This window comes from Myodes glareolus, chromosome X (assembly GCF_982192425.1).
Source record: "Myodes glareolus chromosome X, mMyoGla1.1, whole genome shotgun sequence".
NCBI classification, from domain to species: domain Eukaryota; kingdom Metazoa; phylum Chordata; class Mammalia; order Rodentia; family Cricetidae; genus Myodes; species Myodes glareolus.
In genome coordinates, this window is record NC_142053.1 from 49,129,201 (window position 1) to 49,150,487 (window position 21,287).

At 39.0% G+C, this 21,287-nt stretch overlaps 2 protein-coding genes across 2 annotated transcripts in view; both read right to left on the minus strand.

Moving 5' to 3' along the window:
• Rnf128 (ring finger protein 128) overlaps positions 1 to 14,016 on the minus strand; it is a 103,131-nt gene extending 89,115 nt beyond the window's left edge. Inside the window, exon 1 of the mRNA XM_048428495.3 lies at positions 13,380 to 14,016. Coding sequence (XP_048284452.1) covers positions 13,380 to 13,785 — 406 coding nt within the window. The 5' untranslated portion in view covers positions 13,786 to 14,016. The remainder of the gene's footprint in view (positions 1 to 13,379) is intronic.
• A 5,661-nt stretch (positions 14,017 to 19,677) lies between these two features.
• Positions 19,678 to 21,287, minus strand: part of Radx (RPA1 related single stranded DNA binding protein, X-linked) — a 68,800-nt gene continuing 67,190 nt past the window's right edge. Inside the window, exon 14 of the mRNA XM_048428502.3 lies at positions 19,678 to 20,879. Coding sequence (XP_048284459.1) covers positions 20,758 to 20,879 — 122 coding nt within the window. The 3' untranslated portion in view covers positions 19,678 to 20,757. The remainder of the gene's footprint in view (positions 20,880 to 21,287) is intronic.

The window sequence follows — 21,287 nt, forward strand, 5'->3', positions numbered from 1 at the left end:
GAAACAAGCCTAAGTTAAGGTCAACTTTTCATAATCAATAAGTCTCTGTGTCATGATTTGGGGGCTGGTGGTTCAAAAAAGTTTGTTACAAATGGTGCCCAACTCAGCTGGTAGAGTATGAGACTCTTAAACCTAGGGTCGTGGGTTCAAGCCCTACATTGGACACCATGTGTAAATGGATTTTGGGGGGAGGACTGCCAGCTCACAAAAACGACATGGAGGCTTATTATTAATTATGAAAGCTCTATAGCTTAGACTTGTTCCACTAGCTCTTATAATTTAAACTAACCCATTTATGTTAATCTACATTTTGATGTTGATTCCCAGATACCACTCCATGTCTCCAATTTCACAGTTATAAGGACATTGCCGTTGGGATCGCAATGAGTCCCGAGACTACCTAAAGTCAGCACCATAGGGTCTACTGGCTCCATTTCAGGGATTGTGTCTCCATTCTATCTTTCTTAGCTCATTGCCATGCAGACTCTCTGCATTATCATTGCTCTCTAGGCAACCTCTGAGATTTCTCATTGTCTACTAAAACTCTCTCATTTTCAAATCCCCAGTACTGATCTTTGAGTTAACCATTGCCATGTTCTTTGTTATTATAATGTGTGTTCATATATGACACACACATATATATGTGAGTGTGGATACCCATGAAACAGTACTCATGTGGAAATCAGACAACCACTTTGCCAAGTTGAGTTGATTCTTTCCTTCCTTCATGGTATCTGGGAATCAACTCATGTTATCAGTCTCGTGTAGCTGAGCCATCTCACCAGCTCATATTGCCATCATTCATAACCTGAACTCTCATATTTATAACCCTTACAAAACCCTCAGTTCACAAGCTCTTAATCTCTTTAAGTTTAATAATATTAATATTCTATGATCTGCTTTCTAGCAGTTTATATAAATATTTTCTCTTGTCACATTTCTCCTTTGGAAGGTCATAATGTTTCTGTATTAATTTTCAGTGCTTTGCATGGGATATGATGTATAATAATTAAAAGTATGGGATGGAGTCAGGATATCAGGTTTCAAACCTTGTATTTGAAACCTACCAGCTCCTTTTCCATGGGAGAAATCTATCAGCTTGCCTGTATCTCAGTTCTGTTCTATTCTGTATAAAATGGACATGCTGATACTAGGACTTCAAATTGTTCTTGAGCTTGTCGCACTTACAATACTTGGCGCACCACTAACAGACTACTTAGTACTGAGAATTGTCCTCACAAAGTGAAAGAACACACAGGTGTTGTTCTTTTCTCATTGTGCTACTGGGGATTGCATCTTGGGGCCTTGTAAAGTGTCAGGCAAGTGCTCTATCATTGGCACCTTAAAAATATCTATCTGGGGAGTGGAGAGACAGCCCAATGATAGAGTTCTTTCAGAACATAAGAGCTTCAGTTCTTATGAGTAACGAGAATGAGAAATGAAAAAAGAAGAATTAGAATGGACAGAATGTGAATTTTAAAGCATGGCTTCATTTCTCCCGTGCCTTGTTTTCCCTGCCAAGACGTCAATATATTAGTTATTTGGGCATGAAGTTTATAATTGCATTGGAAAGTCATTACATAGGTCACGTTAAGAAGATTTAATATTAGATATTTAGATTAACAGATGATAGAAGTCTAAAGAGTAATTGACATCACTTCATTATTCACCATTTGTGTACTGAAAGCAGAACACGAGAATGGGTGAGAGACCTTTACACCAGCATGCTCCGAAATACAATTCCCCCAGTGCGCTCTTCCACAGTTATGTCCAAAGTCCTGATGTTCTCACTTGTTACAGTTGTTGCCTTTTAAGGTGCATCACTTAGAGGTGCCAAAATTAAAAGACCTCCTTATAGGAAAATGAAGAGATCTGCCAACTATTAAATTAACCCAAGACTTAGAAAGATAAAAATCTCATACTCTCTCCTCCTTTACAGATCTTAGCTTAAAACATTTATATGTATGCACCTGAGTGGGAGTAGGTGTAGGTATAGGCTTGGAACTGGGAAGGCGACTAAAGTAGTTTGAATGTAATTGGCCCCACAGGCTCATAGGGAGTGGAACCATTAGGAAGCGTGGACATGGAGTAAGTATGGCTTTGTTGGAGGAAGTGTGACACAGTCTCCTTCTGCTGCCTGTGGATCCAGATGTAGACCTCCCAGTCCCCTTTTCAGCACTATGTCTGCCTGTATGTCTGTGCTTCCTGCCATGACAATACAGGACTAAACCTCTGAAACTCTAAGGCAGCCCCCAAATAAATATTTTCCTTTAGAAGAGTTGCAGTGGTCATGGTGTTTCTATACCGCAATAAAACCCTAGTTAAGACAGAAATTGGTACCAGGGACTGGGGTATTTCTGTGATAGACCTGACTGAGTTTTTGTTTAGAGGAATGTAGGTTTGAGGATTTTGGATTAGGAAAGCAGTGGAATGCTTTAAGTCTGGCTTAGTGGGCCATGCCTGTAGGAACATGGAGGATAGTGGTGCTGAGGGTGATTTGAATTGTGGGGGCCTGGCTCAAGAGGTTTCAGAGGAAAAGAATTTTACTATGTGGCCTAGAGACTGCTTCTGGAATATTTTGGAAAAGAGTGTGACTGCTTCCTGCCCTTGTCCGAAAAGTTTGCCTGAGGCTAAATTGAAGAGTTTGGGATTGATTCTGTTGGCAGAGGAAATCTCAAAACAGCCTAGTATAAACTCTGTTGTGCGCTTATTGGTGTTCACTCTTATGAAGATCTATAATGAAAAGGAACAAGCTGAACAAAAAAATTGAAATGTACAATTTGAGGGTCCCAGGAAATGAAATGGAGCTAAATCTCTGTTCAAGGAGATAAGCAGCTTAAAGGTATCAAATGGAATAAAGGAAGTGGTGACCTTAGAGCCAGACTCCACTCAGCTAGGCTTCCAACTTGGGAAATGGAATTAAAGAACAGCTTAGGTCCAGGTGTGGTGGTATACACCTTTAATCTCAGCACTCAGAAGACAGAGGCAAGTAGATCTCTGAGTTCAAGGCCAGCCTGGTATATAAAACAAGGACAACCAAGCTTAGGCAGTGAAAGAAATCATCAAAAACAGAAAGTTGATGAAGATGTGCTTGAACATGGGGGGGGGCATATTCTAGCCCCAGCAAGCAGTAGAACTTGGCAGTTTGGGTCATGTGGCTCTGGCTTTAGAGTCAAGGATAGAAGAAAGGGGTTGTGGAATCTCACATCCCCCCAACAACTAAAGAAAGCCACTGAGACCAGATGTTTAGCAGGGGTGTCCCTGCGTGGAAGCCCAGATGCCATTGTGTGAAGCTCAGAAGGTGAAGTCAGATTGACAAGGAAAGCTGCTAACAGAAAGTGGAACCAGCCCAAGAAGAAGTGTGTTGCAGCCAAGAAAGCTAAAAGGAGTTGGAGATCTGAAGAGCACTTTGATATCAGACATAGAGACGTAGAGTTTGAAGTTTGCCCATCTGGTTTTCAGTCTTGTTGTAGTCCAGCATTTCCTCACTATGCCACCTTTCCTTCAGTTTAGAATAGTAATGTATATCTTATGCAATTATATGTTGGAAGCATGTGATCTCATTTTTATTTGATTACAGTTAAGAGATTGCTATTAGTCTCAGAAGAGACTTTGGACTTTTATAGACTATTGTGAAGGGACTTTTGAAGTCTATAAATGCCCTTTGCATTATGATATTACAAGCTTCTGGGACCCAGGAGTAGAATGTAGCTTGAAAAAAAATGGCCCCCCTAGGCTCATAGGGTGTAACTTTGTTGGAGTAGTTTTGGTATTATCACAGGAAATGTGGCACTGTGTGGATGGGATTTGAGATCTCATAAACTCAAGCTAAGGCCAATGTGGTACACACCTCTGAAACTGTAAGTCGCCCCAAATAAATATTTTCCTTTATAAGAGTTGCCATGGTCATGCCATCTCTTCAAAGCATTAGATCTCCTAACTAAGGCAGAGACTAAGAGTGGGGGTATTAAGGAAAAGTGGAGGGCAATAGGGCACATGAAATATAAAAGTGGAAAGACGCTTTGGAGAATGAAAGGGTACAAGGTGGGACAGGCTGGAGAAGTACATGGAAGAGAAGAATCAGTGGAAACCTGAAAATGCCCCTGTGGGAGAACACAGCTCACCAAATCAACTAAGCAGGGCTCACGTGGGCTCACAGAGACTGAAATAGCAAGCACGGGGTCTATATGGGTCTGTCCAGCTCCTCTGTACAGATCTTATGGCTAGTAGCGTGGCGTTTTTGAGGGACTCCTAATAGTGGAAGCAGGTGTGTGTCTGACTCTTTTGCCTGCTCTTCGGACTCCTTTCCTCCTAATTAGGTTGCCGTGTCTAGCCTTGGTATGAGGCTTTTGCCTTGTCTTAATGTGTCTTGTTTTGTTGTGTTTAGTTGTTGTTTCTTGGAGGCCTGCTCTTCTTTGATAGGAGACAGAGGGGGAGGGGATCCAGGAAAAGGGTAGCAGGGGGAGCTGGGGGAAGTGGAGGGAGGGTAAACTGCAGTCAGGATACACTGCATGAGAGAAGAATCTATTTTCACTGTGAAATGTAAGACTGTGTATGCCAATTTAAAATTAATTAATAAAACTCAGGTTGCCTTATCAACATAATCCATGAATATATTAACAGTTCCCTGAATGGGTAAGTCATAGGGCTTGCAAATATTGATACAGATTGACGCAGCACAGTCAGTCAAATTTCTTGCTGCCTAGGATAGGAATATTTGAATCATAAAGGATGGGGGAGTAGGTGTGAGGATAGAGGAGTCAAGGGCTGCTGAAGGAGTGCAGGAACACCTGAGCAACACTAGACTATTTGGTACTGTCTTGCTTATGCACTTTCTCTATGTATTTGACACATATCCACATATAAATACACACACTTTCTTAATTATCAGTAATTATGAAAAAACTAAAGGGCTAACAGACAGCAATAATATAATACATGGGACATTAATTTAGGCAGAAGATGCCAAAAGTTAAGCAAAGACCATGTTAAGGAATAAAAGTAAAACACATCCTGCTTGGGGAGGGCTGGGGCATGCCTTTAACCCCAGCACTCAGGAGGCAGAGGCAGGTGGATCTCTGTGAGTTCGAGGCCAGCCTGGTCTACAAGAGCTAGTTCCAGGACAGCTAGGACTACACAGTGAGACCATGTCTCCAACGACAACAACAGCAAAAAAACCCACCTTTTTTCTGACAAAATATTATCCATTCCCCAATTCTAAAATGAAGAAAATGTATACTTTGAAGAAATTACAATGATTATACTCATTTTAATCTGTTTGGAAATCAGGGTCCACAAAACATTATGTCTTTATGCCTTTATAAACAAATAATTGTTTATAGAGCTATGTTTCTAGGTACCTGGATCCTCCAGGAGAGGTGGGAAGCATTTAGACCTTCCTGGAAGTATGAGAAAGGCACTAAAACCTTGTTATGGGGAAGTAGGGTTATAGAAGAGCTTCTAAAGTTTACACAGATTCGTGAATTACACAGATGACTTATTTCCTAGCCCCGACATGTCATGGTCCTGTTAGTTTTCAAAATATTATTTAAAAAATCGTTACACTAATTTACTTGTGTGTGTGCATGTATCACAGAGCATGAAAAAATGGGGAAAGCTGAAGAAGTTACATACGAAATAACAATCAGAGTTGGTAGTCAAAGAAGGATTCTAATCAGATACTGTTTTCACGCAGAGAAACAGTTCATTTGCAATTTATATCTGTAAAAGTGACAATGATTTCAAGTACAATAGTTTGCTAAATTTACCTGATCAACCTCACTTAATTATACCCTTTCTCCTACAGAGGGGAATTCCTCTTCAATCTCTTAAACCACTGGTTCTTCACCTTCCTTATGCTGTGATCCTTTAATATGGTTTCTCACTCATGTTGTGGGGACCTCAAATAATAAACTTATTTTTATTGCTGCTTCATAACTGTAATTTTGCTCCTGCTATGAACTGTAACATATACACATGTTTTTCTATGGTTTTAGGCGACCCCTGTGAAATGGTCATTTGATGTCCAAAGGAGTTAAGACCCAGAAGTTGAGAACAGCTAACTTAAACTTGAGTTCTTTCAGGAGTGAAACTGATGTTGCAGCCTCAGCCCAAGAAAATACAAAGACATTTGTGGTTTATACGGTCTTAGAACTCACAGTCTGAGTGGATAGACAGGCAATCAGCAAGTGACACTTAATTGTACATTTTAAGAGATTTTAAAAACAATTGGAAAATAATGTGGACATGGTTAAGGAAAACCTCTTAGAAGAGATTTTTCAACAGAAAGACAAGCAAGCAAAAGGATCTCACGGAGCAAAGCTTCCTAAATTGGACAGATTGTTAGATGGTATTGGCGGTTGATGTGTGGTTAGAGAGGGTGGACTGGATTGCTGGGTTGGGGGAGTAAGGGAAATGATGCAAATCCTTTCAGGTGTGGGAACATTTAGATTTTATCTGAAGAATAAAAAAAAAATTCCTAGGAGATTCGGAGAAGACGAATGGTGTAGCTGATCCACATATGAAGGCAATAACGCTGGCCATGGTGCAGAGAATACCAAAAGCAGAAATAACAAACTCAATTTGGAAGATTTTGGGACTGTTATTTTGGGGGCTGGTAGTAAATAACATGCACTAGACTGGTTGTAACAGTCATTTTGCAGTCAACATTATGGTACAAGGAATGAAAAATGACTCAAACAGAGGGAACGGGAAGTGGAAAACATCCAGCTCACTGAGGGAGGTGCTTGCTGCATAATAGTGAGGACCTGAGATTGGGTTCCTGGCACCCATGTAGTAAGTCATGTGTCATAGACTGTGTCTATAACCTCAGCACTATGGGAGTGTTAAAACAGGCAAGTCCTGGAGTAATGCTGGCCAGCCAGTCTATTGGAATAAGCAAGGTCCCGGTTCAGTGAGTCCTTGTCTCAAAAAGTAAGAAGGAGGGGGAGGAAGAAGGAAAAGACAGGAAAAAAAACCCCCAAAACCAAACAACATAAAAACAAAAGAACAACCATCCAAGGTGAAGAGAAACAGAAGGAACCCAAGATCAACCTCTGGCCTCCACATGTGCACGCTCAGGAACATGAGCGTTTGTATACCTGCAAACATACATGCACTAAAATCACACACACACATGCACGCAAGCACACACACCAGAACAAATACCAGAAAGAAGCTTGCCAGTGTAAGACATTATCCTATGCACAGAGAAAGTCTGGATATTAATAAGGATGGGGTTAAGTATATTTTTTACAGGCCACTTTCCCAGACACTGCAGAGGGTGAGAGTCACAAGGAGACCAGCTTGGAGGCTCGCAGTGATTCGGGTGAGAGTCGATGCTAACCTGGACTTGGATAAAATCAGCAGAGATAGGGAAAGAAAAAGGGTATAAGGGAGGGTATTGGAGGTAGAATGAGCAGGGTTTCCTGCCGATTGAGATGTAAGAGAGGAGGTCAAGGAGTGTCAAAGGTTACTTTCAGGTGCTAAGACAAAGAAGTGTTGACTGGACAGGGAGATGCGAGAAGAACCCACTGTGGTTAGCACTCAGAGTGTGAGATGAAGTCAGAATGGCAGGCAATAGTCCGGCGGTTCCTGAATGAGTGAGGACTTGGAAAGGTGGTTCCCTCACAGCAGGATGACAGACAGTTGACACTTGCCTCTCCTGAAAAGCTATTTTGGGAGCTAGGGATGTATCTTAGGTGCTGGCTTGCTTGTCCACCTTGCACAAAGTCCTGGGTTCAATTCCCAGCACCGCGCAAGTCAGAGTAGTGGCACATAGGCTTGGAATCTCAGCACTCAGAGGTGCAAGCCGAAGGATTGTGTGCTCAAAGTCCTCCTCAGCTACAAAGAGTTCTGAAGCCAGTGTGGGCAACACGAAGCCCTGGCCCCACAAAATGACTTTGGTTGCAGGATAGGTTTGGATTGAGATGGGGGAGATCAGTTAGAATCTCTTGTGATGGCCTGAGAATGAGGATGACGTCCTGAGAATGGATACAGCCAGCCAGATCTATGCTCATGTAGGGTAGAACTGGTCAGTTCATTTGGAGCATCCTCTTGTTTATATACATAGTGAAGCACAGATCTTCTTGGGGAGTTTATTGCCCTCTACCTTCACCTGTATAGTATGGTTTTATTTCCCCTTTCGTTTCCACAGAAAGCATTTTTATACAGTGGATGAGTTTTTCACACTGATCAAATCCTTCATTTCCACATACTTCATTGCTCTAAAATTTGTGAGTGCTGGGGATTCGGAAATGCTGTGAATCTCACCCTGCAATTCACTTCATTAGACACAGTCAGAAAGATAAGAAGGACTAGTTTATCTTTCTCAAATTATTAGCTTTGCTGACACAAACTGCAATTCAAATATAAGCATTTCTTTAGGCAACTTATCCATAAATAGCTTATTTAACTTAAAAAAACTTGTCTGTTCAGCAAGTGAGTACTTACATGTCCTAAAATTTCAGTTTAAATAACTCAGGAGTTCTGACTTTTCCTGTATATCTGGGATAGAATTTGGTGCCTGTCTCTGGAGTGTTTAGAAAGCATAGAAAGCATTGTTGGACATTTGTGGGCTGGTAAGATGGCTCAGTGGGTAAAGGCACCTGCTGTCAAGTTCAATTCCTGGAACCTACATGGTGCAGAGAGGAGGGAACAAGCTCCCACAAATGTCCTTTGACTTCTACACACATTTGATGATCAGAAGTTCAAGGCCATCCTTGGCTATATAGTGAGTTTGAGGGCAGCCTTGAATATGTGAGACACTGTCTCAAAAAACGCGAGGCAATGAGGTATGGTGAAAGCTTGTTTTGATGAAGAGTATAATAAAACACTTGAAAGTCATAGCTTGAATCAGGGGCTAAAACTCATGAAAAGAATTCAATAAGAAAATATATTACTCTGTTAAAACTGACAATAGACAGATTGGAATGATGGCTCAGGAGTTAAGAGCACTGGCTGCTCTTCCAGAAGTCCTGAGTTCAATTCCCAGTAACCACATGGTGGCTCACAACTATCACTACTGGGATCTGATGCCCTCTTCCGGCATAACGTTGTACAGACATAAAATTCACACTCTTAAATACATAAATCTTTGAAAAAATATTTGTGATTCATTAAAGATAACATCCTTTGTTTAAAAAATTGACATATACATGAAGAGATATTTCTAAAAAAGAAGACATAGAGTCAACAGATATATAGGAAATTCTTTACATCTCTGCTCATCAGAGAAATGCAAATCAAAACTCTGAAGACTACATTTGATACCTGTTAGATTGTAGTATATACACAAAATAAATGCAAATCAATTTTTTAAAAAAGGTGTGCCCTCCAATTGATTATCCAATATCAAATGGTTAGCCCTGAAAACATATATACAGATAGCATTATACAGACTAAGCATGTTAGTTAAGAATATACATTCATGTGCATACACATATATGCACACACTAACAACTAGTGAAAACAAGTAGGTGAAGAATTTGAAAATGAATGAAGTACCCCTCCTTGGGAGATTTTGGAGGGAGGATAGGGAAGAGAGAAATTTTGTTAATTATATTATAATTTTGAAAAAATGTTGAAACAAAATTTGGTCCCTTAATCTATGGCTAGGCAAGCTTATTTCTAAAGTTATGGATCTGTGTTCCACTGATGACAAGAAGTTGCACTTATGAAAACAGCACGATTTCCTAAGCAAGACCTGCACAATAGTTGCACCAACTGATGCGCCAACATGGATAATGAAAATCTCACAAGGCTTGACCTCTAGATGAAGAGTTATATGCAATTAATGGCTACCAGGAAAGGGAGAATCAGTCTTTTCCAGGGACAAGCCACATGATAAGTTATCCAATCACAAGTCGTCATCTCTAGAAGCGAATACATATGATCACATTAAATGGACTCAGCAGGTAAGTGCTTTTATATGCATGTGTATATAGACATGTAAAAAATATAATTGATGAAGAGATCATGAAGTTGAGGAGGAACAGAGGGAGGAACATGCGAGGGGTTATGGGACCTTGTGGGATGAAAGGGATATGAATACAGTACATTCTCAAATTGTTTAAAATACAGAAAAAATGCCAAGTCAAGCACACAGTGACTTGGTGGACTGCATCAGGTGTTTATCTCCAAGGATGAGTTCATATATTATCATTATTATTGTTATTAGTAGCAGTATTTTGCTTTCTCCTGTAGCTGCAGTTATCACTTATAGAAAAATGCCAGATGAAGAACATAAATAGCCATGGTGCAGGAGTAAGGACATTTGGTTCCTATATCACAAAACTATGATGAGCAAAGAGTGCAGAAAAGTCCTGGAGGTTTATTGCCTCCTTGGAGACAGCCTCTTTGGGTCAGGAAGGCCCAGAACTATGTAAAGTTACTGGGGAGATAGATCACATTTACACAACTGTATGGGCAACTAGATTGTCATTGGGGAAGAAATAAGTGTCCCCTGTTGTCCACAACTTAGCATGACACTAGCAGTTTGGCCTTGCTTATTCTTACTGGCAATAAATTATTTTGTAGAGTATCAGCAACAGAGGTCATTCCGTGACCATGATGCATCAAGGCAGTAGTGATAAATTGTGATCATGTATGAATACAGACTAAATGTGAACAATGTCAAAGCCACAAAATAAAAATTGACTAAGTAGCCTCTATCTGGCTAAAGTAAATGGCTATTGCTTTTTCCAAAATGATGGCTGTAGTGTCTGGCTGATCTTTGTCATTTATAAAGAAAAGAACTTAATTTAGAAACCACCAATGACTTTTCTTACTTTCAGACAGCATACAAATCCAAAATCAACCCAGATATGTTCAATATGTTCTGCTTTGGCATGGAGCTTCCTGGTTTTAGCACTGAAAGCCCAACATCCTGGTAATTGCCATAATTTCAAGCCAAGTAAGATGGTTAGCTAACATACATACATACGTATGGGTAAATCTTTAACCCCTCAAACATTTATCATTTGTTTACAATGAAATCACAGACATGTCCTTCTTTTGTTTTTAATACAGCTTAGAGCATCTTGCTATCTCAAGTCCCCACTGTGCAATAACAGAAATACAGAACTTCTTACATTTTACAGCAATGTTTCTCTAGTCTTCCTTACTTCATTGGTTTTTTTTCTTTTTTACCTTTCTCTATTTCTCTTTCCTCATCCATTCATTCTTTCTTCCTTCCTTCTCTCTTTTCTCCACGCCCATCTCCCTCATTTTTGATATAGGACCTCACTGTGTAGTTCAGACTGGCTCTGAAGTTATGATCCTCCCGCCCCTGCCTTCCAAGTGTTGGAATTATATCCATGAATCCCTGCCACCTGGCTTCTATGCCAACATTTTAGAGTACGCTTATTTTATTTTGTATGTGTTTTGAGGTGGGGCTCTCATTTTATTTCATATATTGCCCTCAATTCCTTTATTCCTGGGCCTCAGCCTCCTGAGCAGTTCTGATATCAGGGGTGTATCATGATACTTGGCTTAGGGTGCTTAATTTCCAAACAGATTAGTTAATGGTGGTCTCTAAGAAAGTGTTGCTCATGTAAGTATCATATAAGTAGGAGTGCTTCCTGTTAAAAAGTCTGTTCAGAGACACATATTAACATGAGGGTCAGCATGTCTTTTGAAAAGATTTAGCACGAGTGACCTGTGGTAAATATTTTAAATTCAGCAGCAGGGCACTCCTATTTCACACAATATTAGTTCCTACTGTACACTTGCAAAGAAAGTTTCAAGAACAGGACTAATATTGACCTAGATACTGTTTGTATTTTTCAAACAGCAGGAGAGTCAATAGTAGAATATGGTTGTGCATAGCCAAAGAAACCCAGAGCACCCAGGATCTCAAAGCTCGAATAAAAAGGAAGTCTTTTTGTTTGTTTGTTTGTTTGTTTCCAGACTAGGCTTAATCTCCCATCTTCACTAGAAAACTGCATTACTCTATTTCTACAAAGTCCATATAAAAGTAGAGAAATAGTCAGCGGAGGCTAATGAGATTGTTTTAGCCTGAAAAGGAAATGCGCTCACCTGAACCCCTAGCAATGCCTAGGGCAGATTACAAGAGACAGCGAGTAGAGTGCTGGTGTGGTTTTAGTAATTGGGTGCTGCTGAAAGTCTCCTCCAGAGGAGGTTCTAGAGTCAGATGGGAGCAGCCTGCCTTTCCGAACAGTGTTAGAAACCGCCATGTTTCAGGTGCTATTATTAAGCCAGGGTCTAGTCTTATGTTTTCATGGTTCTGAAGTCTACTTAAGTCTACTTGCATTATTTTCTTATAGACAATTCTTGCCTATGATAAACACCAAAATACTGAATTCATTTGCTTATAGCCCTTTCTCTGAAATAACCCTCCTTCGCAGGCCCTCTGAATAAGTCTGGGGTAAATAAATACACACACCTAGTCACAGTATAACTGACTGGGTTCTGAAGTCTACTTCTTCACAGCTTTAGAAAAAGTTTACTTTTCTGTTATGTTTTAAGTTTTTTTAATTAATTAATTTTTCATTCTATGTGTATTACTGTTTTGCCTGCAGGTACGTCTGTGTGAGGGTATCAGATCCTCTGGAATGAAATTACAGATAGTTGTGAACTGTCATGTAGGTGCTGGGAATTGAACCCGGGTCCTCTGGAAGAGAAACCAATGTTCTTAACTACTGGGCCATCTCTCCAGACCCCCCAAACCATTTACTTTTAAAGTGAATTCTCAGTAGTACCTTCCCTTATACAGTTAATAAAGTAGATGCATTGGTTTACTGAAGAACTTGTTAGGACACCTTTCCAAAGGAAAAAGCTTTAGTTCTGATAAGAATTATTCTTCTGGGGACTTTTTAATGGGGAACATTTCTTATGGAGTCATTTGCATGTTTGCATCCCTTAGATAGACCCAAATCTTCATGTGTGCAGCAGCGTCAGAGACTCCTTTCTGACAGTTTCAGCAGCTCACAGTCTGCTGCTGTCTAATAGTACTAATGGATCGGTTTTACAGTTTCACGGAAACACACAGAACCAGTTGCCAGGAGACAGTGAATCCAGCTGAGAAATTTGAAATAACACCGAAATTGAAATGTTATTTGAATGTTGACAGAGGTAAAGGCACAGCATATTAAAAAGCAGTTGCATAACACATGCCGAAGAAACTAATAAAGGTATGTAAACCTGAACGTAGGAATCATTTCACTAGGTCTTCCTGTCCTTGGGACAAATTAAGAATATTGACTAAGAGTAAAATAATTGCAAGTAGTGCTGGGCCAGGAAACTTAATGTAAAATTGTAAGACTTAATTTCTTTGCCAGATCGTCCATTAATTCTAGACGGGAATACAATTTTAAGTGAAACGTAAACATGAATTCTCTCAGGACTCAATCAGGACTTACCAATATATGCCATCTGTATTGTCTGGTTGCCAGTCTTCGGAGAATTGAAAATCACAACTGCATCAGGATTCTTTTCACTCGCTGCTTGAATTTTGTCAGAAAATGTGCAATTACCTCTTTCTATCAGTGCGATCCAGGGCTTATCAGTGTAAGTAAATTCAGTGTTCCGGTCGCAAGCTTGGTAGTTACTGTCCTTAGGGATGCCCACCACTCCCATAGCGTTAGCCACTCGTGAGGCTAAGCCGTAGACACCACACTCACATGTATCTGTTATGGTATCGTTGCTGGTTTCGTTGAAGTAAGTCACAGTCACATAGGCATTCATCGAAAACGATGTTGTACTTTGAAGTAAAAAGGCAAAAATTGCCAGGCAATGAAAAAACTTGTTCTTCGTCTTCCAATCCATTGCTTGTTCATTTGATCATAAAACTTAAGATGTCTGTAGATGTTTCCAACTATCAGTCACCAGTGTCCACTAATGTCCTCTCTAAACAGAAGTTTGAAATTTCAGTTGCAGGCAGGTAACTGATCTCACCTGCAGCAACATAAGCTCTGAATGCATCAGCTCTTTTGCACTATATCTACATTCCCTTCTGCTTGTCCCTCCTCCAGCTGCACACAGACTCCCAACCTTTAGCCAGACTCTCTTCGTAATTATAACACTATCAACTTTACTCTACCTATCAATATATTAGGATTGGATGACTTCCTGTCGTGAATTTTTTTCTTCTTACCGTTCCAGCTAATGCACTTTCATAAACATGGAGTGGATTGGAATGAGGAACTGGACTCTTGGGAATCCCGCATGACAAGTCTGAAAGTCACCTCTCCTGGAATATTTCAAACACAAAACTGGTTTTCCAAGCCCTGCTGAAATATACTATCAACGATTGAGCCGGGAGTAAGTTCAAATCCCTACTTTTAATTGCTATGGCAGAAAGGATTTTACTACCTTTTCCTCTCCAATTTTCTTTGTGAGTTATTTTCTAAGACGGTTCCCCAAGGAGTAGCCTCTGTTACCTCGTTTACTCATTAGAAGTAAACATACTTCCGTAGTTTGCAGTCACTTTGAGTACAGTGCTTGCCCACGGTAGACAAATATTTTTTCATTGTTATCTACAGGCTGCTGGGTTCCATAATTACCCTCAGGTTTTACACTCTGTAAGGGAGTGTTCAAGCCTTCATTTTCAACACTGAGAGCTTTTACATTCCTCATCCCCCCAAATGTATAGGCAGGTTTATTTCACTGCCTTCTTTGTTTTGAGCATGGCTTTAAATTGAGACAATAGATAGATCCTGGCAGCAGATGGACACATACCGCCAGAACGTCAAAGGGTCCAGGCAAATTTCTGGGATGGGGAGACTACAATGTGTGCTAGCTGTCGAAGGAATAGATGAGCAGACAAGGCAAACAAATGTCAGGAGTCTCATTGGGTCAAGAGTTAGCAATGTATACAAACAGGTATCAGGCTGTGGAGGAAGCACAATGCTACCAGGCCAAGAGGAAACTAGTTATACTGGCGGTCCAAAGTCCAAGGCACTGGGGGAATCTAGCAAACAGTCAAACAGAAAATAAGAAAAACTGTTGATGGGCAGGAATAATGAAAGGGTTTCTTTTCGTCTTTTCTTGTGTAACTAAGATATTAATGTAAACATACTCATAACATAATTAATAACTATGACTGAATTGGAAAATGTCAAGGCCTATGTTCTATTCAAAAGTAAGCACAGGCTGTTCATAGTTCTTCTTTGGACACTGCCATGTTGGTGTGTTAAATACAACGGAAACGATAACACTGAAGAGTTTTATGATTGTTAATATGTTACCGTCCCAAACTTTCTGATGGTCAATTACTAGTGGTAAATTTCACATCAGCATGCAATCTGCAACATGATGAAGTTGCAGAAAGTTAATTTAAACTTTTCTATCAGGAAAATGAAATCATTCAGACATAGATTCATGACAAGTGAAATATGATGGAAGTCAGACTTCAGTGATCCCCAAACACTCCTTTCAACTCACATTTTCCTTCTGGACATCATTCTGTGCCTTCCAAACATCAGCTCTCTCATAACATTTTGGGGCAGAGCTGCTGTACCGAAGACCATGTCACTCAGCTCTTCGGTCGAATCGCTCAGGTGACGTGCATGACTTTATACGGTTACCAGAACTATATAACTTGTATATGAGCACATTTATGTTTTCAATTTTAAGGGTTTTTTTTATAGTCACAACTTTGATAATTTTAAATTGCTCTTAAAGCTTTCGTGGTTGAAAGAATAAAAACACTCAATTTTTCCTCTAACTTTTAAAGTAATTTGTGGGGAGGTATTAGTAGTTTCAGTGCTTGTTTAGTGGTTTTATAGTATTGTTTGTAGAACACCTAAAAGGCAGTCTTTCAGAAAGTTACTAGAATCATGATTCATGGCTCCCTTACTCCAACATCCTGCATCAGGACCTGCGGGGATGGGGGAGTGCAAAAAATTGATTTTATTTTACTTTGCTTTGTGGTGCTGGGAACTGAGACCAGGGCCCAGTGCATGTCAGATAAGCACTTTATTGCTGGGCTAGACTTTTACTACAGATTTCTCCTTTTAAGTAATACTTCCAGGTAATTCCTATGCACAGAGCCTTGCGTTTCATTTCTAGCACCAAAGAACCCAGTGTGGTGGTCCATTTTCTGTAATCCCAACACTTGGGAGGTAGAGGCTGGCAGGTCAAAGTTCAAGGTCATCCCTGAATATGCTGAGTTTGAGACCAACGTAGCATACACGAGACCTTGCTTCACAAGACACCTGAATGCTTATTTATATTAAGCTTGATATTCTGAGTATTTATGAAGTATCTGACACACTACACTTTTCACAAATGCCAATTCTACAACCAGCGCCACATTTTTCTGCAAATACAAATCTCTCTGGGACCCCTTGTCTCCATTTGTACACAAAAGCGGGTCAAACTAAGATCTACCTATAATACTTTGACCATATTTAACAAGAGAAACCTATGAAAATGAAAGTCACATGAAGCTGAGAGGGAAACATGTTGTGGGGAAGCCCAAAAGAAGCTGATACGACCAAAACACATTGTATATGTCTACGGAACTTTCAAAGAATACAGAAATATTATCTTAAAAATGAGCAAAAAATACTATTTCCTGTGTCATTAGCTGCACAAGACGGGGTCTTCCCAACATTTCATCGCGGCGGGCATGAGATTCTATCTTCTCCTAGTTGCTGGGCACTGAAAAATAGCCAATGTTCCAGTAAAAAAGCCTCCATTCATGCTCATAGGAGCAACCTTAATTCAGTATGCCATATTCAAAATAAGATGAGAAAGCTGGAGGGGGCCTTCTTAGAAAGAAGGAGGGCTTCAGTAGAAGAGGTAGAAAGAGTGAGAGTCAGACACGAGGGTGGGAATTACTAAAAACACTATATATGTATGAAACTAGAAAAGTGTACTTGCTTGATATTTTTACCAAAACTACGTATGTATGAACATAGGTGTGTATGTGTATACTACTGCAATACAAACAAGTAGTTCATTAAATTAAGTGATTTTTATGCTCACTTTTGATTACAGTGATCTATTACAGTTGGTATTTTAATAATGTAAGCTGTTCTTAACAGAAAAGCACATTTTCGGAAACATATGGCTATAATGAAAAGACATTTTTGTGTCCTAATAAGCGTACTAACAAACCAAAGGACCCATAGAACTTGATGGGTCCACAAGTCAAATGTTACAAGTAAGGAAACTGAGGTCAACTTGTTTAAGTAGATTTCCTCAGGATCCCACAAGGGATTTAGGAACAGAGTGTTGCCTGGATTTAAAGCTTACACACACACACACACACACTCACACACACACACACACACACACACACACACACACACACACGGGGAGAGAGAGAGAGAGAGAGAGAGAGAGAGAGAGAGAGAGAGAGAGAGAAAATAAAGGTAGGTAAAAAGTTCAGGCTAGAGGCAGCATCGATATAAGAATAAATGGCATACACTTTCTATCTAGTGCTTGTGTGTGTGTGTGTGTGTGTGTGTGTGTGTGTGTGTATGTGTAGCTGTGACACAAACTCAAATATAACCTTAAGTGAATAAAACCATCACAAAATCCCTAAATCTCATTTTTACCTATTTTCAAACATTTTTTTCCTAAATGTGTTTTACTAAAATAGCTGATCACTGAAACAATGAAGTGCATTTCACCTCTCATTAATTTACCTACATAATCTTTGGTACTCATGTTTATGAGAGAAAGAAGAAAATGCTGAAGGTACCTGAAAAGATAATCAGAGAAACAGCAAACACAAATCACAAAATGACTTCAGAAAAATAAACATTCAGACAAGAGACAACTTAATGATGGGAGAATGTCATTGCAAACTACACAGCTAACAAAGATTAATATCAAGGTAAAGAATTGCAAATTAAACCCAAAAAAGCCAAATCAACCAACCTACACATGATCTAATGATCTGAACGAAGAGTTCTTAAAATAAGAAACAGAAATGGCAAATACATACTTTAAATTGCTAACCTCAGCCATCAATAAAACGTAAATTGAAACTACTGTGAGATTCCATTTCTTCCAGCCATACTGGTTACCATCAAGAAGACAGATGGCAATGAATACTGGAAAAAAATGTGGAAAAAAAGTGGAAACCATATTTAATACTGGTAAGAATGTAAATTTCTCAGAAGTAAATTTGTGCAGCCCGTATGGAAATGTGTATGGAGCCGTCTCAAAACAATAGAAATAGAACAATCACAACCAAGATATACCACTCTAGGGTATATAGCCAAAGTATTTGAAGTCCACAAAGCAAAAGATACTTTATGCTGTGACTGTGACTCCAGTCTAGGGACTCTGATGTCCGCTTTTGGACACTCCAGGTGTAGGTGCCCTTACTAACATGTGCATATACCTCTTCCCCATCCCCACATAATTAAAAAAAATAAAAGAAATTGGAGCTCTGCTGTGAAGGGGCCTCTCATGTAGTCAGCATTTAATGTTAATCATTCTTTAACAAAAATTACTTAAAGCAAAAAACAAATTAAATACATATTTGGCAGAGAATCTGTTTTCAAATTATCTCTTCACCAACTTGCCCAAGTATTTTAATATCTATCTCTCATGTGCTATTCAAAAAAATTAGAAAATCTAGGGAAAGACTATGGTCCTTAAGTACATAGTATTTTGTTATTCACCAACTGACTTGTTTCTTGGAAGATGGCCTCACACTCATTCTTCGGATGGTAGTTTGCCACTTTCTTTTGGAAACAGCTACAGCAAATATGTACCTTCTGCAATAGCCAGAAATATGAACACAGATGTTTAGCTCTGAATTTTGATAAATATATTACATCTATTATATATAAGTAGAATATAAATTTCTTAAAATTTTAAAAACATTTATGCTATTTTATGTGTATGAATGTTTGCCTACATATATTCATGTGTCCCGCATGCATGCCTACTATCTATAGAGATCAGAAGAGGGGGTTAGATACTCTGGAACTTGTTTTACAGAGGGTTGTGAATCAGTATGTTGGTGCTGGCAACCAAACCCTGGTTCTCTGCAAGAGCAACAAGTTCTCTTAATCACAGAGCCAACTCTCCACCCCCAGCCCCTAGCATAGAAACTTCAATATAAGGACAGAAAGTATGCCTGTGTAGAGTTTTTAAATCTTTGTGCCGTTGATAGTAAGTGATATTAATGACCAGTAGTTGTTAACTCTGGCTATTTATTTATTTATTTATTTGGTGGTAGTAAGCCAATGATAATGGCACTGGGCTTTGATTCTACTGCATGTACCGACTTTTTTGGGAGCCTAGTCTGTTTGGATGCACTCCTTCCTAGACCTGGATGGAGCGGGGGAGGGCCTTGGACTTCCTACAGGGCACCCTGACTTCTCTTAGGACTGGAGAGGGAGGGGGAAGGGGGAGTGGGGAGAGTGGGAGGGAAATGGGAGGAGAGGAGGCGGAAATTTTAATAAATAAAAAAATCTTTGTGCCTTTCAATTAACAACTATGTCAATTCCCCCTTATGCATGTGGTTCTAAAATCAAGCTGCCCTTTAAAAATAAACCCCAAATCCTAAATTCTACTTGAAAAATGACAGTCTTGAAACCTGTGTGGGAAAATCACCTTGGATCACTTACAACCACACACACACACACACACACACACACACACACACACACACACACACGTATATGTGTGGCATTCAATATGGAAAGCACACATGAACTGCATTCAAAATGAGTCAGGAGACCAAAAGAGTTACTGCAAGTTAACTTATTTAATAGCACTATGAAACTAGTAACACAAGGATTCACAGTTTAAATTAACTGTTCAATACAGTTACAAAGAAAACTGAACACCTTTATGAACAAATACAGTATGCCTTTAAGTTTGTAGGCTACCTATCACATTAAAACTGTATAGCACATGATGTCACAAAATTATAGGGCCATAAAGAATTCTTGCGAGTTTATACCTCAACCATAATCACATTCATCTTGATACAGAAATATTTACTCTCAATTTGATATCTCTTTTATTTAGCCACATGGGTGTCAGACACAGGTCTTTACAAAAGTAGAGTGATCTAGACTGAAACAAATTCTGTTACTGTCCTTTTATTTTCAATACAAGCACTTTAGATATTAATGTGAGATGCAATTTCACTGTTTAAAATCACAACACATATACTGAAATTACAAATAAACACAGTAGGAATGTGGATATACTGTAGCCTCTGGCTTTAACATTATACACTGGTCAAAATACTTAAAACTTCAAGGTCTTGGAAATTGGTTGAAAACTTATATGATAACGTCATTCAATATATTCATTTTATAGCAAATGTAGAGAATGGAGGGCAGCTGGGTCATTACAATCGTATGTAGGTTTCTGGACACAAAAGGAATTATGTTGTTCACCATAAATGTAGGTGATCACTTTTGGAGAATGGTAACTCAGTCTTTAAATTTGTAAAGCAAGATTTATCACCATATGTGAATAAAATCAGGGGATGTTAAATTATGTTGGCCAGGATGCATTGTACTGAGATGTTCAAACAAAAATACACTTTGCAAAAGGAACAGTATAACATAAATTGTTACAAGTTAATAGTCACACACAGCTGAAGAAACTTCTGACAGAAAATTGTCTTGATGGTTTTTCCAATAATGCATCTAATATGAAGTGAGAATGTCAAATACAAGATGAACTGAAAACCACTTAACTTTAGAGTTCTTGGAATATTCTGATGAAAATACCAAGAAAAGAATAGACTCTCTTTAAAGCAGTATTCTATATATGCCCTATAATTATTTGGTGTGCTAATCTTTAGGAAGCCTATTCTGGAGTATAAATTTTCTGCAAACAGACCTCCACTTTATTGTCACCCAAATTACAGATATCCAAGATACAGATGATGTGGACTCTATCCAGCTCAGCTGCTGCTTTTACAATATCACCTAAAAGTGAAAAACAGATGGTAAGCATTGTAAAAATAGTTAAATATTTACTTGGATTTATAATCACACAAACTGATGATCTTTATCTTACAATATTAATGATGGCTCTAATCTTCTTTGTAGTTCATCACATGCATTTATGAAACTTCTCCAGACAGAAAGCACATCTATAAATAGGTGCAGTCAATAATATTTTTACATGCATTTCCTAAAATATTTAGTTTTCTGTTTCCTTTTCTTTTTTACAGAGTAAAGCAAATCTACATATTTTCAAGGTCACAGACAAACATCTTAGATTTTAAAGAAGTTTGAAATTAGCTATCTTAGTTTTTTTATTTTCTTCTCTTCTTTTTTCTTTAAAGCAGCAGATGCAGAGACATTGATGTTATGACTGATACCAGTCTTTTT